The following is a 15,123-nucleotide window of genomic DNA, read 5'->3' as shown; positions in this document are numbered from 1 at the left end:
GCTGATTGATCAAATCAAAGCTTTCAGTTTGGGTCAAATTTTGAAATCTGGATGTCCAAGAAAAATAGAAAAGGTTATGAAATCAGAAATCCCAGTTTGAGTTGTTTAAAATCATTTAATGGGAAGGGAAAACATGAGGTAACTCTAATCCCTGCAGAGAGGAGGATCTGTGCCATTCACTATTTCAGCATGTGTGGATTTTTGGTGCCTTTTATGGACAAATATAGTTTAAAAAAAACATTTATAGCACTGGTTATCTTCATTTCAAAATCCTTAGCTATCTGTATCTAGATAAAGGTGATCTAGCCCTGTTTTTACTGGAACAAGCGGGACATCCTGCATAGAAAAAAAGGTGGGTTTACAAATCTGGATCAGTCTTAGCCAGGTTAGAACAACCACTGGAATCACTGCGCCTGGAGTTTATTAAAATACGTCCATGGGAACATTCAAGAAGTCCTGCATCTCATATATGACTAATAGAATACATGGATGCAAAGTAAATCAAAATCTTGTTATATACAGGCGGCTCATCGTGTATTAAATCAAGCAGAAAGCAGTGTCTGTTTTCAAGTAAGTGGACAGCACAGAGGAGGGGAGGAAGAGCAGGCCTGAGGACAAGAAAATGGAAAGATGAAAAGGCCGCCGGGGTGGCGAGGGATGCACATTAAAAACATTAAGAAGGGAGAATTACAGTGGCAGAGAACAAGGTCTTGAAGGGAGTGCTCGGGGAAAGAACAAAGGCAGAGCTGCAGGAACAGGGAAGCCCTCTCCGTGGATAAGACTCTGGATAAGTGTTAGAGACAGGATCGTAAATCCCCAATCCCCCATAGTCTGCAAGCTGGGGCCGTGGGGTCAGGGAGGGAGAGCGCAAAGAGGCAGGCTAAGGAGGGGCTGGAGGTAAATGATAATGCAGAAAGATAGACTGTAACCATAGCCATAAAAAAACATCTTGGGCTTGATACAGAATCACTTAAACCACATGTGATTTGGATACTTTCCTTGCTGAGATTCTTCAGACTGCTCTATGAGACACGCAGAGGTGGCATGGGAACATGGCGGACATGGCAACAATGTCAGGGTCATGACGTATGGATCAAATTAAAGTTCCCTGCAGGTTAACATCATCACCCCGTGTCCCACGCCAGGCATTCCTCACATTCTGTCCGCAGATACAGCTCCAGTCACACCTTTGTGCATCTAAACACACAAATGAACAAATGACAAACAGGAATGGTGGGTGACGTCAGCTGCACTCCCAGGCTGCGAATACCTGTCAGAGCTGGATCATCCAGCGGTTGCTAGACACAGAACTCGCAGAGAACAGAAATAAAGGAAAATCATAGGTCAACTGAAACCAGAGGCGTGTCCAGAAAGGTGACCTGGGGGGGCATGGCCCCTCAAAATCTGATTGGCCACTCCAAAAAATGACCTTGACTTTTATTGGAGCCACAAAATCTACTATATCTGAAAAAAAGACTAAAAAAGTGTATGAAATTCTATAATCAATCAAATCTAGTTAGTCATTATTCAAAAACAATACTTTTTTGAATTGATGAAATTGTACATGTGATGTGATGTCTTAGTTTTTTATTCTAAAAAAAAAAAATAATTTTACATTTGCTAAAATTCCAATCAATTTTTTAAAAATCAAAAAAATCACAAAAAATGAAAATTGTTCATAAATGTAAAAAACCATGCAGTTTTAAAAAAAATTGCAAAATTTTCATAAAATGTAAAATTGCAAAAGTTTGTTAAAATTCAGAGTAAAAATTACAATTTCAAAAGTTGAATCATTTTTTCAAGCTTAATGTATTAGCAATTTTTTTTATTTAAATAAATTGACAAGATTTCTCTTTTTTAATTTAAAGAATTTGCAAATATAAAAAAAAGAGATTGAAAAAGAAAAAAAAATTACTTTTTTTTTCTTTTTTTTAATTCAAAAAAATGTCAAAAAGTTTTGAATAATTAGACATTTAAAAAATTTGCAACAAGAGAAATTTTTTTTAGCTATCTTACCAGGGGCGTAAACCTTGATGTTAGCCACAGGTGAATGGAAAGTTGATGGGCTGTTGATGTTGTAGGAGGTGAAGTAGAGCGATGGCAGGCTTTGTTATAAGGTGTGATGCATATTTAGTTCAACAAAATGTTAATGCATGATTTTATTTAGTGTCAATACCCTCTGTGAGAAAAGTACAATTCTTTTGTTCAATTACATTTTTTTGAATCTACAAAGAGCCACTGCAAAGGTGTTTCAGAGCCGCAGGTTGCAGAGCCTTGATGGAGAAGGTCAAACAATCAGTCCTTTACAGAGGCAGAGGAACCAGCAGCAACCTTCAGCATCAAGCTAGGCTAAGAGCTGCAGCTCCTCTAGTGTCCCCCTGAGGCTGGTTCTGAATATTCTATAAACTACATACATACTAAGCCAAAAAAGAGTATTTTAACAGCAAAAATGTTTACATCCTGGTACAGAAAATGGCCTTATTGCATAGCACACATTGTTTAGGAGATATTATGATTACCAGATTTCGCTTGTATCACTCATACAGCACACACTCACACAGTTCATACTCCGTTTTCTTAGGCTGCATGTAAACTTACTGAGTGGGTACAAAGCTGCTTTAGCCCTGCCTCTTTTTTATTGTTATCATTACCAAGTCTTTAAAATTGACCAAAGTCAGGTTGGGTCCAGCATTTCTACTATGACAACCCCTGATAGGCTTAAACCCCGCTTAAGAAGTAGATGGGTGATGTCTTAGAGACTACAGCCATGCATCTGACAGTCAATAATTAACACTCAGGAAAAAAAAACAGTGGAAGAGGAACAGAAAGGGCATTAACAGTGCCGGCTTGAGTTGCTGTAATTTTTTTCCTTCTGTTCAGGGTACAGTTAATAAAAAAAATCTTAGATCTGTTTAATGGATATATGTATCAGACACATGAACTTGGTCTGATTTAATCCAAGTTTCCTATCACTTCTCCAATTCTAACAACAAAGTTCTTCAAAAACTGCTGTTGGTTATCCGGCAGTCAGGCATTAACACTGATGCTTCAGCAAACCAGATCAGGAGTAACAAGATTAACTGTTTGATGTCGATATTTCAAAGCGTGGTACATCAGATTGGAGTCAGATGTGGTGAGTTACTGCACACTGCAAAAAGCCTTTGTTTTCATTTGCCTACAAAGATTCACAGTGACTGACACTTTGGATACGTCAGACAGCAGGATGATATTTTCAGTCACCAGGCATTGGTCACAAATGTGTCAGCAAAAAGATGAGGAGCACACAAATTTTTAAGATGAGATGGTGGAGCATATCCACGCTCTGCTCCAGAACAAGGCTAAGAAGTACACAAAGAACCAAAACTTTCTGAAACACCTCAAACGCCCTCAGACTCAGAATAAGAAGAAGTCGAACTGGAAACAGGACACCAGACTTTATACAAAGTAAACGTAAGGGGGAAAAGGGGAAAAACCAGAAAACAGACAGAGAGCTGGATCTGAAAACCTTTCAGGAATAAGAACTTAAACAAAAAGACATCAAGCCAAATCATCAACGGCTTGTTGAACAAAATAAAATCAACTTTTATTTGCTTTAGAATCTGTTATTGTTGTTGTTCTTTAGGTGAACTTCTGCTTAGATAAAATGCATGTTTCACTGATTTATGAGATGGAGGGTTTCTCTTGTATGCTAAATGTGGAGTTTCAACTGTTCTCAGGTTTTGGTCTGTTCTACTCAAAAGGCTTCAATCAGTTAAGTTACTAAGTCTTTGTCCAACTCAAGCAGAAATGAGATGTTCAAGAATGAATTTGGCTCCATCTTGTGGTCAAATGGCAGAAAGCCCTCGATAGTAAAACAATCCTGCTGCTTGCCCACAACACTGATCTGGTCATATATTTTGCAGTGTTTGTCACAGATTTGGAATTCAGGCCTATCTAAGATGACAGGTAGGGTTGTATTCATCATGACATTTTACTCAAATAGTTCTTAATATGTTAGGTAGCCTCTAACTTGGTAAGAAACCATGTTTGTAGTTCAGCAAACCATATTTTTGCCTCTGTGACTCTGAACATAAGAACCAAAGGCTGCATTACATGTCAATTAGACAATAAATAGATTTGCTGTCATACAATAAAATCTAAAGAGAAGAAGTACTAAAAAAATGCTGTAAATGAAACAAAATATAATTCTCAGACAAAAACATCTTCTATTTGCTTTCCATGAGTTCACCAACATTTGCAGATAATCACATGTCCATGAAGATGATGATATAACAGACTGAAAGGAGTGCATGTACTGATCTTATCTTATCTTAAAATCTGTTTTAAAATCTATTTTCACATTTTTTCTTCTTTTAATCTTTTTTTTTTTTGCTGTTTCTTTTAAATTTCAATCTGCTTTTTAGTGAAATTTTAATTGTTTTCTTTTAACTTGTTCTGTCTGTAAAGCACTTAGAATTGCCATGCTGAAGTGTGCTATATAAATACACTTGCCTTGCCTTGAACAGAGTCAGCAAAGAAATAAATACATTTTACAGGACTTGTTGACAATAAAAAAAGTATAAGGTCTCAAGTCCTGACTTTTGTTCTTTTTTCACTGATTTATTTGGGATGGAGCTGTTTTTTATTATTGTTGTTACTATTATTTACAATTTACAATTTGATTGATTTGATTGATTTGATTTCTTGTGTTCTCTTGACTCACCTTTTATTTCTTAACACAACATTATGTAATCTTACATGTGCTCAAACAAACGGATTAATGAATGAACCTAAAAGCAACCTATTCTTCCCATGAAGAATGTGTCTAACACTTTACTGAACTTTCTACCTCAGAATGTAAGGCTTTCCATCACAAACTGTTGTGAAATTCTTTGTTTTATAACCCGAGACAATTACAGCCATACATGGCGCAGTGCAGCACCATTTTTTAATCTATCCCCAGTGGTTAAAATGCTGCTGTTTTGTTTCTTTGTGCATTTTTAATCAATCATCCCACAGAAAAGGGGGCTTCTTTCTTTCTTCCTAATTGGCATTTCAAACATAAAACTACATCAGGTGACAACAGCACCAGATACTTCACATCCCTACACCACTGAGAGTGAATGAGTATATATTTTTGTGTTTTTGTTTGAGGAGAATACGCCATAAGCTCCATTCAGCAGCCTCATTAGGACATACATGCCTTTTCTAATGTATTCCTCAGAGCTGGGTGATCATTGAGGCTGGTATTTGCGTGGGTTAAATGAGGGTGAGTGTGATGTATGTATGTGACGTATGTTTCTAGGGTTTTTAATAACAGGTCAGCGTGGTCAGTAGAGCATACAGGCATACAGGCATGCAGGCAGGTTCTGTCCAGAGAGGAGTCAGTGTTTGTGAACATGTCCGTCACAGTGTTTCTGTCAGTCCTCCTAGTGCTGGGGGGGCTCTTTGGGACAGTGACAACTGACCCACAGGTTTTGGGGAAGTCAGCCCTCGGTGGTAGAAGTTTGCTGAGCAGCGATGATGGGAGACACACAGTGAGGAAGCATTTGCACCAGCAGGTAAATAAGATGGATGTGTTTTTCTTTGTTGTGTGTAAAAATACATTGAAGATTGAAGGGTTTGGGGTTCCTTGTAGGGCTTATAATTTTTGGATTGTTTTAAAATCATCACTAGTGAAGAGAAGATTAATCCTTTTTTTTTCCAGCAATTGGTTCAACTCTTGTTTTGCAGTTTAATTGTCAAGAGAAATAGCCTTGTCTGTGCTTTATTAAATTCTTAATTATTCTGTTTTTGTTTAGTTTGTTGCACAGTTACCTTTTTCTCATCTAATTAAAAAACAATAATAAAATTGTCAACTAAGGTATGCATATGGTATGTGGCAAGTAATTAGGAAACAACAAAAAAATATAATGTTGAAAGACATTTCTAGAACAAGCACATAGCATTTGCTGAAAAGTATCAAACTGAAGAGAAATTAAGGAGAGAGATTTTGGAGCTACTGTGGAAAAGTGAGATCAAAGTCACATCGCTGACAGAGAGAAGATCATACAGCGCACTGAAATGGACTTAAGACAAAAAAAATATTCCTAATTTTATGCTCATGTTTTTAGAAAGATACCATGATGCAGTTGTATCTTTGTTGTTTCCTTTTTATGTTAAAGCAAGCTAGTTTTTATTTCATCAATTTTACACAAACATAGAAAAGGAATTCAAATGGGCCAATGCTAAATTAATTTCAAAGTAGGCCTACACATGCACACTACACTTTTGCTTGGGATTTTTCTATGTTATTTCAGGCTCAAATTTTTTAAAAAAGGATAAAACTTTACAAGCTGTGTTTTGTTTAGCTGCTCCAGACCACTTTTCTTTCATGGGAGTAAATGGAAAAATGGCTATTTTGATCGAAAAGGTTGCAGACCAAGGTATGGACCAGTTAATGGAAAGTGGCCAATTTACTTCCAAGTGGAAAAATGTGATGGATTCTTGTTGTTTTTAAGAGCAAAATTTTATCAGTACAAGAGTAAAACAACCAACTTAGTAAAAAGAAAAAAACTCAAGAAAAACAAGATATTTTAACCTGTTGTTTTGAGCGATTAACTGTCTCTAAGTTCCCATGATAAGGAAAGCAACACGAATGAGAACAGAAAACATCATCAGAAATGACAGGAAGATCAGTCTCTTACAGAAGATTCAAATGCAAATCAAATCATCTCTAACCTGTTTGGTCTCAGTCTATTTTTTTTTTTATGTTCACAGGGTAAAAGTGACTTCCACAGGAGTCTGGATCCCAACAGCTTCAAAATCCAGCCAACACCCACCAAAAGCAAAATCAGCCTCCCCTCCATCATCAAGCTATATCCACCCACCCCCAAACCCCTCCACCTGCACGCCAACATGCCCATGCGCTTTGGGAGGCAGATGGGTTCAGGCAATGACAAAGGCCAAAACCCCAACATGCCGCAAAGGTTTGGACGGGGTTGGCCAACGGTTCATATGTGCACAGAGTGCCACAAAAGGCAAGAGCAGGCAGATGTAGTGCTACCTCAAAGGTTTGGGAGGAGCAGTCTGAAATGGAGGCTTTACAAGACTCTGATTGGTGATCAGTTAATAAAACAACCACGTGCACAGGTAGGAACCTCTGAGCCAAAACAGCTGTTTTAAATGTACTTTTCTTACCTGACACGTTCAGACCAGTGAAATCTGTTAGACATGAAGCGTGTGTTTTCTTCCCACAGGAGCAGAGACATTGACTTCACAGACAGTTCAGAAGAGATGGAGATGCAGGACAAAAACAATATAAAGAATGGCAATGAGTGTATCTGGGTACTATGATTTACAAATCTATGAGTTTCTTTCAGTAATTAAAAAAATGTATTGTGACGGAGGAAAGTAAAAAATAAAACTTTCAAGCTATAGCACTTGGTGGTTTGGTTGATTCTTTTTCTTCAGAATAAAAGACATTTCTCACAAATCTGTCCTTGCCAAAAGGACAACATCAATTTTTAAACACCTTGAGGATATGTATCACATATCATTAAAACAAAGTGAACTCTCTGTAACAAACTATAATTTACACTGGAAAGTGACAACTTGGGCTGTTATTTTCATCTTGTGGTGGATAAACAGGAATTAAAGTGGTTGTAATAGATATCCTAACTATTCAAATATGCAGCAAAGTCAACATCTGCTCTTCTTTAAAAACAAGAGTGTGGCAATAAACACAACTCTGCATTTTCACCCTTGACTGTGGCAGTGGCGATTTTGGAGAGTGGCCTGGGGTGGCCGTGCCACCCCTGAAAACTCATTGGCCACCCCTTTGGCCACCCCAGATCTGATAGGTAGCTGGCCAAGTTCGTCAACACAAGAAACAAGAGAAACGCTGTCAATCAATGGTGATGGCTGACTGACTGATCTAGAGTCAGTTTTACACTTTTAACTACCACAATATGGTCGGATTGAGGCTCCAGAGAGCTGATTTCTGATCAGCGGAGCTTTTTCCAGTGATTATGCAGGTCTGGGATCAGTAAAGCCACGAGATGAGCACGCTGCATCTCCGTGTCACCTGCTGCAGCGAAACAGGACGGAGACAGCATTCATTGTGACTTGAGAAAAACAGATTGAGACAATTGAGAGGTACAGTGTTGGGCAGTAACATCAAATAGCATCGCTAGTAGTTTAACTACATTTTTCAGTAACAACATGGTAGCGTCGTTGTTTACAAAAAGAAAGAATGTCTCAATCGCTTCTCTGATTTTCTGGTCATGTAGCGCGGTAGCGAATGCAAAAGTTACATTAAATATTTTAAAATGATTCCTATTGATGTGCTTGAAGCAGAGCTTTCTCCTGCAGTCTCATCTCACACTTGTAAGGATCAGACTGTGACGCCATCTCCAAACGCTGCTATGTCTGTGTCAACCAATAGAAGCGGAGGAACTGTTGATGTCGTCACTCAACAATCCCTGCCTGCGACTTCACTGCATACACACACACAGACATGCTTCAGTTCACTGAGAGATGGCAGAAAAGGAAGGAGAAGAGGAGCAGCCAGAGCAGTCACTTATCTAAATCAATAAAGAAAAAAAAATAAATAAATAAATAAACAGGGAAAAGTTAAGTGTTCAGATGCCTACTGTGCCAACCCACGGGGAAGTTTCTGTCAATTTCAATGACTTCAAACACAAATCTGAGAATCCATATACAGGGGACTACCAAATATGCAGAACCAGCAATTAAGCTAACCACCACATGTCAACCGTAGAATAAGACGTCAAAACAAACAAGCTACTTTTCAACAGCCAACAATTTGTGTGGCAGTAAATTAATTAAATTAAGCTTGAGGATGTAGTGGCAGTGTTTGAGTGTGTGTAAGATGGGGGATTGAATAATTAAATTGATACATATAGGAGGGCAGAGGTATGGGAGAAAACGATCTAACAGTAAAACAAAAACCTGTATTCAGTATTACTGTTAACACTAACAAGCGAATGGCTGAAAAAATAATACAAAGGGTAACAAAAGTGATGGCATAAACAATCAAATGTCTTAATCTTACACTGAAGACCAAAACAGAGTTAAGTAGTAGAGGATAAAGCAATTTGTGTCCCATCCTGGCCACCCTGGTAAACATGTCCTGGATACGCCACTGGACTGTGGTGAGTGACCAGACAGACTTTACCTCAGCTCTTAGTGGGTAAGAGTGAAGTTGTCCGATAGTACTGGGATTGGCCACTAGAGGGAGACAAACATCAAGAAAACATTATCAAAATCCCCCAAACCAAATTAAGATTAAAAGAAAATTTCAGACCCTGAATAATATTCAATATAATTTTGAGGGCAAATGAAAACATTACAATATACAATAAGATAGTGTGTCCTCACTTTTTTCTCCAAACCCATACAGGAGTGTCCAGACCTCAGAAAGCCTTTAAAAATGCTGTGAGGAGCATCTGTTTTAATTATCGACGCCTGTTGGCCCCAGAGTCTCACACACACTGTTGTGAGGACGTAACTCTTAATAAGGCGTGTGTTTGTTTGAAAGATGAATGGAGATCAGAACTTTTTTCTATCCATGACAACTTTTTACTGGCTACAACACAACGAGGTAAGGTATTATCAACAGTTATGTAGCACTGTTGATTGGAAACATGACAACAAGCTAACGTTGTACTGTAGTTTAGTAGCCAGCTATATGTAGGCACTGTTATTTCTCATTGTAAAGTGTGGATTACGATCAAGTATATATCAAGAAGGGAGACTTTTTCAAGATCACTTACTGCAAAGCCCCAACAGTCCCTTTAAATCCCTCAGAAATCATATATAGTATATATAACAAAGCACACAAGTGGTCCAAACAGTTCAGCTTGTTAAGGTCAAGAAAGTGATAGAAATATCAGGGGGGAAAAAACAGTGTTTCATTGAAATATTTATTTGACTCTAAAATTTGAATCAAATTTTACTTCATTTGCATAGTAAATGTTTCAAAGGTCTGGATTTTTTTAAACATTTTTTTTTTTTGCAAATGTGCCCCAAACATTTCTCCTGTGCATGTAAGATAATGTACTAGATAGCGACATGCATAGAAATACTGATGGATGCCATACAAGATTTCTATTGTAACAGTATCTTTTTGTTGTTGATTTTTGTTTTGTTTTTCATTTATGACACTTTTTAAAAATAAATCTGCATAGTTATCATTATATTTATGGCCATATGCATCTATGTACCATGGCATACAATATTGTGTAGAAAATAAGAATTATTGTCCCATGTCTCAGTTTAATTTGATAGGTTTACAAAGCGTTAGTTGACATAATTTTGAAAAACACACATTTGATATCTGACAGCAATCATGACAGATTTGATTACTGTTTGAAATCAACTTTAAATCTTTGTGAATCTTACATGCGCCAATCTCTTTGCATTTGACATGTTTTAGGTCTGCTGTTGTATACAAGGTGGAAAATAGTTTTTTTTTTTTTTTTGCCTTCATTGCAATTGAAGTGTTACATATGCTACCAGTCTTTTGAATATTGGACAGTTTAATAGAAAAACCACACTATAAAGTCTACTGAATCAGATTTTAGCCTCCTACACAATATGTATGTCAGGGCAAGAAAACCATCTTTGTATTAAATGGCATTATTACTGGCTTCAATCTTTTACAGGGTGTCAGTTTTTCAAATGTTAATTCACTGTAACAGGGATTATTGTTCTTAGAGCAAATAAATTCCAGAAATGACTATGATTATATTCTAAAAGGCCATTTAAAAGCACATTGAGCTGTCAGCCTTGGACTCAACACTATTAAGCAGGTTTAGCTGTGTGACAGTGAGCTAGCAGCACACAGCACTTTCACACTGAGGCAGGTAAAGTCCATCTTCCACTTTATGTACACCTGTATTTTTTTACTACAGCCGTTGGGTCATGCTAATTGATGAAAAGACATGATGGAAACCCCACAGGTTATTTACTGTATTGAACAGGAACTCAAATTTGTTGTGGTTTCTTGTTGTGGTCCATAACGTTTTGACAGAACATATTTCCATGTCGTTATTTCCGAGTCACATTGAAAAGAGGACAGTATGCAAACTAGGTAGAAACTTGCTCCACTTCTTCAGTGAACGAACAAGTCAGTCATGCGCGCGCACATGACTCGAGATATTAGCATTAGCAACTATGATAAAATACGTTTCTCCTATAAGTAGCCAATTAATGTCATGATTTACTTAATTCGTTCGTTTCAACTCACTTAAAACCGAATATCCACTGATAAATTTTTCTCACACTGCACAAACTCACCTCACCTGCCTCTGGAATCTCTATGGGTGTGACTAGAAACTGCTGGGTCCGCCTCAGTCTGTTGTGCAATGAGTTTGATCACATCTTATTCAACCCGGTAAAGCCACTCCCTTTCAAAACTTGACATCGTTCTGCATCAAGGTTCAAACCCGACCGTGTCCCAGGAACATCAAGGATTACACATAAAAAACCAGGGGTACAAGAAGTTTCGAGAACAAACAACGACAACAATCGAGAGGAGTTTGGCTCTGAAACAGGGAGGGGAGTTTTACCTGGAGGTTCCTGAACTACACACTCCCGCCAGGTACGGTTACACACTTTTAAAGGGATTTAGCTTTGGTTTGCTATTTTTCAGGGCGGTTTTTAGCTCTTAATGTGTTTCCTCGTCGGGTTTTGTGATTCTTATTAAAAAGTGGTGTATATTAAGTGTTTCATTGTAGTTATATCATCGTAACTACTGAGCTATCTGTCCCAGCGACTGTTTACATCCTGTCCTCTTCCTTAAGCAACGCAGATTACATGTTCAGGGCATGTTCATCGATGGAGTTCAGTGCCATTTGTTATTATCCATGTGTTCACATAAACAACAACAAATCCGGAAGTCGACATAACTTTATTGGACGCCTAAGTGCCCCGGGCTCCCCCTTAACATATGAAACTTGACGTGTCATCTGAACTTTCAGCTCACTCCATGAGTTACACAGAATGACATGAATATAAATTTAGCTCTAACACTCACTGTTTTTCATCTTTTCCTCTCCTCCAGCGGCTCATTATGGGAGATCTCAAGAAAGGAAAAAAGGCGTTTGTCCAGAAATGTTCAGCATGTCACACAGTGGAGGAGGGGGGGAAACACAAGCAGGGACCCAACCTGTGGGGTCTGTTCGGCAGGCAGACGGGACAGGCTCCTGGATACTCATACACTAAGGCCAACATTGAAAAAGGTAGGTATGACCCCAGAGATCAGACCCGGCAAAACAGGGACCCTAACCCATGCGTGCAGTGCACACACTTCCATTAACATGAAACTATCATGCTTATATTCATCTATCCATCCATCCTTTATTTTCACCGCTTTTGTGGGAGGCCGGAGCCCATCCCAGTTTTCATTGGTCAAAAGGCAGAAAAAATACCACGGACAGGCTGCCTATCACAGGGCTGACACAATGAGACAGACAACAATTCACTCACACCCACGCCTAAGGCAATTCAAAACGACCAAATGATCACATTTTTGAGTACAGTGTGCTAAATTTCTTCTGATCCTGGTTAACAGGTATAGTCACACTGATGTTTCAGAGTCATATATTAGTCATTAGAGGCATGACTGTGTCAGGGACCTACACAGAACAGGCCACCGAGTTTTACTGCCGTGTGTCTGTTTTAACATTTTGTACTCATCCCTTCACCCATTATCCAAACAGTGAAATAACATTTAGCTGTTTGTGCCATCAATTTTCTAAACCACTTATCCTGTTCAGGGTTGCGAGTGGCTGGAGCCTATCACAGCTGTTTTAGGGCGAGAGGCAGGGTACACCCTGGACTGGTCACTGATCGTAGGGCTGACACACTCGGACTCTTAAGAGTTTCCAATTAACCTGATGAGCATGTTGTCAGACTGGGAAGAAGCCAGGTTACCCAGAGTGATCCCATGCATGAACAGGGAGAACATGTAAACTCCACACAGAAAAGCCCACCAGGTGCACTGGGAAACGAACTGGTGACCCTCTTGCTGTTGGGCTGTAGTCCTGATCATTGCCCACCATGTAGCCCTGTTTGTGTCATCTAGTCACAAAGAGTTATGATACACTACATGAAAATGGAAATCTTACCCAGTCTTTCCCAGAGAAATCAGCTTATGAGCAGGGGCCTTTAGCGTTTTTCAGACCAAGGAGCCTCTAACTGATGGAGATATGGGACAGGGACCCCAATATGTAAAATACGGCTGTGTGGTTGGTAGAGCAGTGACAGAGGCGGGTCTTACTGTGTAGGAGTGAACCTGTGTGCAGTTTGAGAGAGCTGCTGTGTTGCTTAATGTGTTCATTGCTGACTAAAAGATAACATCTTTGGCTTCTGTGTATCCATTGATGTGTGTTTGAGGACAATAACATGAGTAAAAGTTGAAATATTTGGGAATAATTACTTGAAAATACAAACAATTGCCCAATCAACTAAAAATGTACCCCTGAAGTACCTCTACAGATAACTCTAAGAGCCAATTCACAATCATTTGTTTGCATTTCAACTAGTGATTTGGAAGACTTTGGTTGTCAGTGGTGCCATATACCATCCTCTAAATGAGCATTTAGATGCTAAGTGTTGTGCAACAGATCTGGTACAGTCACTAATACAAAGCTTTGGGGCTGCCTGCATTTTCCGTAGCTTAGAGTCAAAGCAGCAGGTCTGAACAGGATGAGCCACTTTGCTCTGACTCGAGGCGGTAAAACCTGAACACAGCCATCAGATGTGAGGGAGAGAAATATTTGCCATTTTCACTAAAATATGATGATCATTTAGTCTTGTGTTTGTGTTTCTTCAAGGTATCATTTGGGATGAGAAAACCCTGGACATCTATCTCACAAACCCCAAGAAGTACATTCCTGGTACTAAGATGATCTTTAGTGGGCTCAGAAAGAAGAAGGAGAGGCACGATATCATCGCCTATTTAAAGGATGCCACCTCCTAATGTTCTCTCACACACACTCACACACACAAAGCTGTGGACAAAAGCACCACACTGTATACTTTGGAAAAAACTGTGTGGTGCTTGTAGATTTTTAAACTCACAACCTTGCATTGTGTTACTTTGGAACATTGCAGCCACAGTGTTGTTGTGTGTGGGAGACTGTTTTTAATTATCTTATGAGTCAGCCTTCATGTTACTTGTTACTTCCAGACTGTTCTCAGTTAGGGCTTCTTAAAGGGCCAGCCTTACTTTGGGTTATTTGTTTACCTTTCGTTCTACTATTGCTTGCACAGACACTGAACACTTTGTATTTTGCCACTTTGTTCCCTGTGAGTCTGGGAGACTTTAAAGATTTATTTTTGGATATTCTTGTCTTTTTATCAGTGTTTATATTTTATGGGGTTTTTTAACTTTCTTGAAACGGGTGGACTCTTAAAATATTTTTAACAGAGCTGAGTTTTTTTCTTCTCTTTTTTAAACAAAAGGATGTCCTGACTTTTTGTACAAGGCTACACTTGAAAATAAATACAGCTATATCCATAAGTGTTTTTCATTCAGTATGTGTAAATGAATTGTTTCGCAAGCAAGTTACTAATTTTAAAATATTTACAGTCCTTAAGGTTGGCCTAAAAAGGACAAAGCTGAGCGTTTATTTATATCATTTTTACTGAGTTACTGTTTTTTACTTTTGATATTTCTTTCTTTTCTGAAGAATATTAAACCTTGACTTGAAGCTGCAATAAAATTCTTTCTTTATGACTTTAAAAAATGTCCCAAGTGATTTTATTTTTCCTCTCTTTGTTCTTTAGTTTGCATAACACTTCTTGGTAGCTTTGAGAGCACTTACTTGTTTGGGAGTCTTATAAAATAAGGTCAATAGTCTCTATGGTGTAAAAGCAACTATGAAGGAAGATAGATATCAAAGACAAATTTTGAAGACATTTAAACACATTGGTCAAATGAACTAGAATATAATAAATAAGCAGATCTTGGAAAAGATCATAATTATGAACAATAACATTTTTTGTATCAGCGATGTCACCAGATTTGGATACAAGTTGTTCTCATTCACACACTATGTACCGATGTATGCACGTTAGCAATGATGTTATGTAACATTTAAGGATATAGATTTTACTGAATTGTTCTGATACCTA

The 15,123-nt window shown here is 38.3% G+C and overlaps 2 protein-coding genes across 2 annotated transcripts; both read left to right on the top strand.

Annotated features, from left to right (window-relative positions):
* The first annotated feature begins 5,340 nt into the window (after nt 1–5,340).
* On the top strand, nt 5,341–7,354 carry npvf (neuropeptide VF precursor). Its single transcript, XM_074687446.1, has 3 exons — nt 5,341–5,540; nt 6,739–7,110; nt 7,218–7,354. Exons 1-3 carry the CDS (start codon nt 5,379–5,381, stop codon nt 7,230–7,232), a joined length of 549 nt encoding a protein of 182 aa, XP_074543547.1. The 5' UTR covers nt 5,341–5,378; the 3' UTR covers nt 7,233–7,354.
* Nucleotides 7,355–11,318: 3,964 nt separating this feature from the next.
* Nucleotides 11,319–14,470, top strand: LOC141803141 (cytochrome c iso-1/iso-2-like). The gene is made up of 3 exons (XM_074687056.1): nt 11,319–11,584; nt 12,047–12,224; nt 13,821–14,470. The coding sequence occupies exons 2-3, from the start codon at nt 12,056–12,058 to the stop codon at nt 13,964–13,966; spliced, it is 315 nt and encodes a 104-aa protein (XP_074543157.1). The 5' UTR covers nt 11,319–11,584; nt 12,047–12,055; the 3' UTR covers nt 13,967–14,470.
* Nucleotides 14,471–15,123: the final 653 nt, after the last annotated feature.

This window comes from Halichoeres trimaculatus, unplaced genomic scaffold (assembly GCF_033239565.1).
Source record: "Halichoeres trimaculatus isolate MK-OKI-2021-1 unplaced genomic scaffold, fHalTri1.1 fHalTri1_scaffold_14, whole genome shotgun sequence".
Classification (NCBI taxonomy): domain Eukaryota; kingdom Metazoa; phylum Chordata; class Actinopteri; order Labriformes; family Labridae; genus Halichoeres; species Halichoeres trimaculatus.
This window is presented reverse-complemented; position numbering and strand designations above follow the sequence as displayed.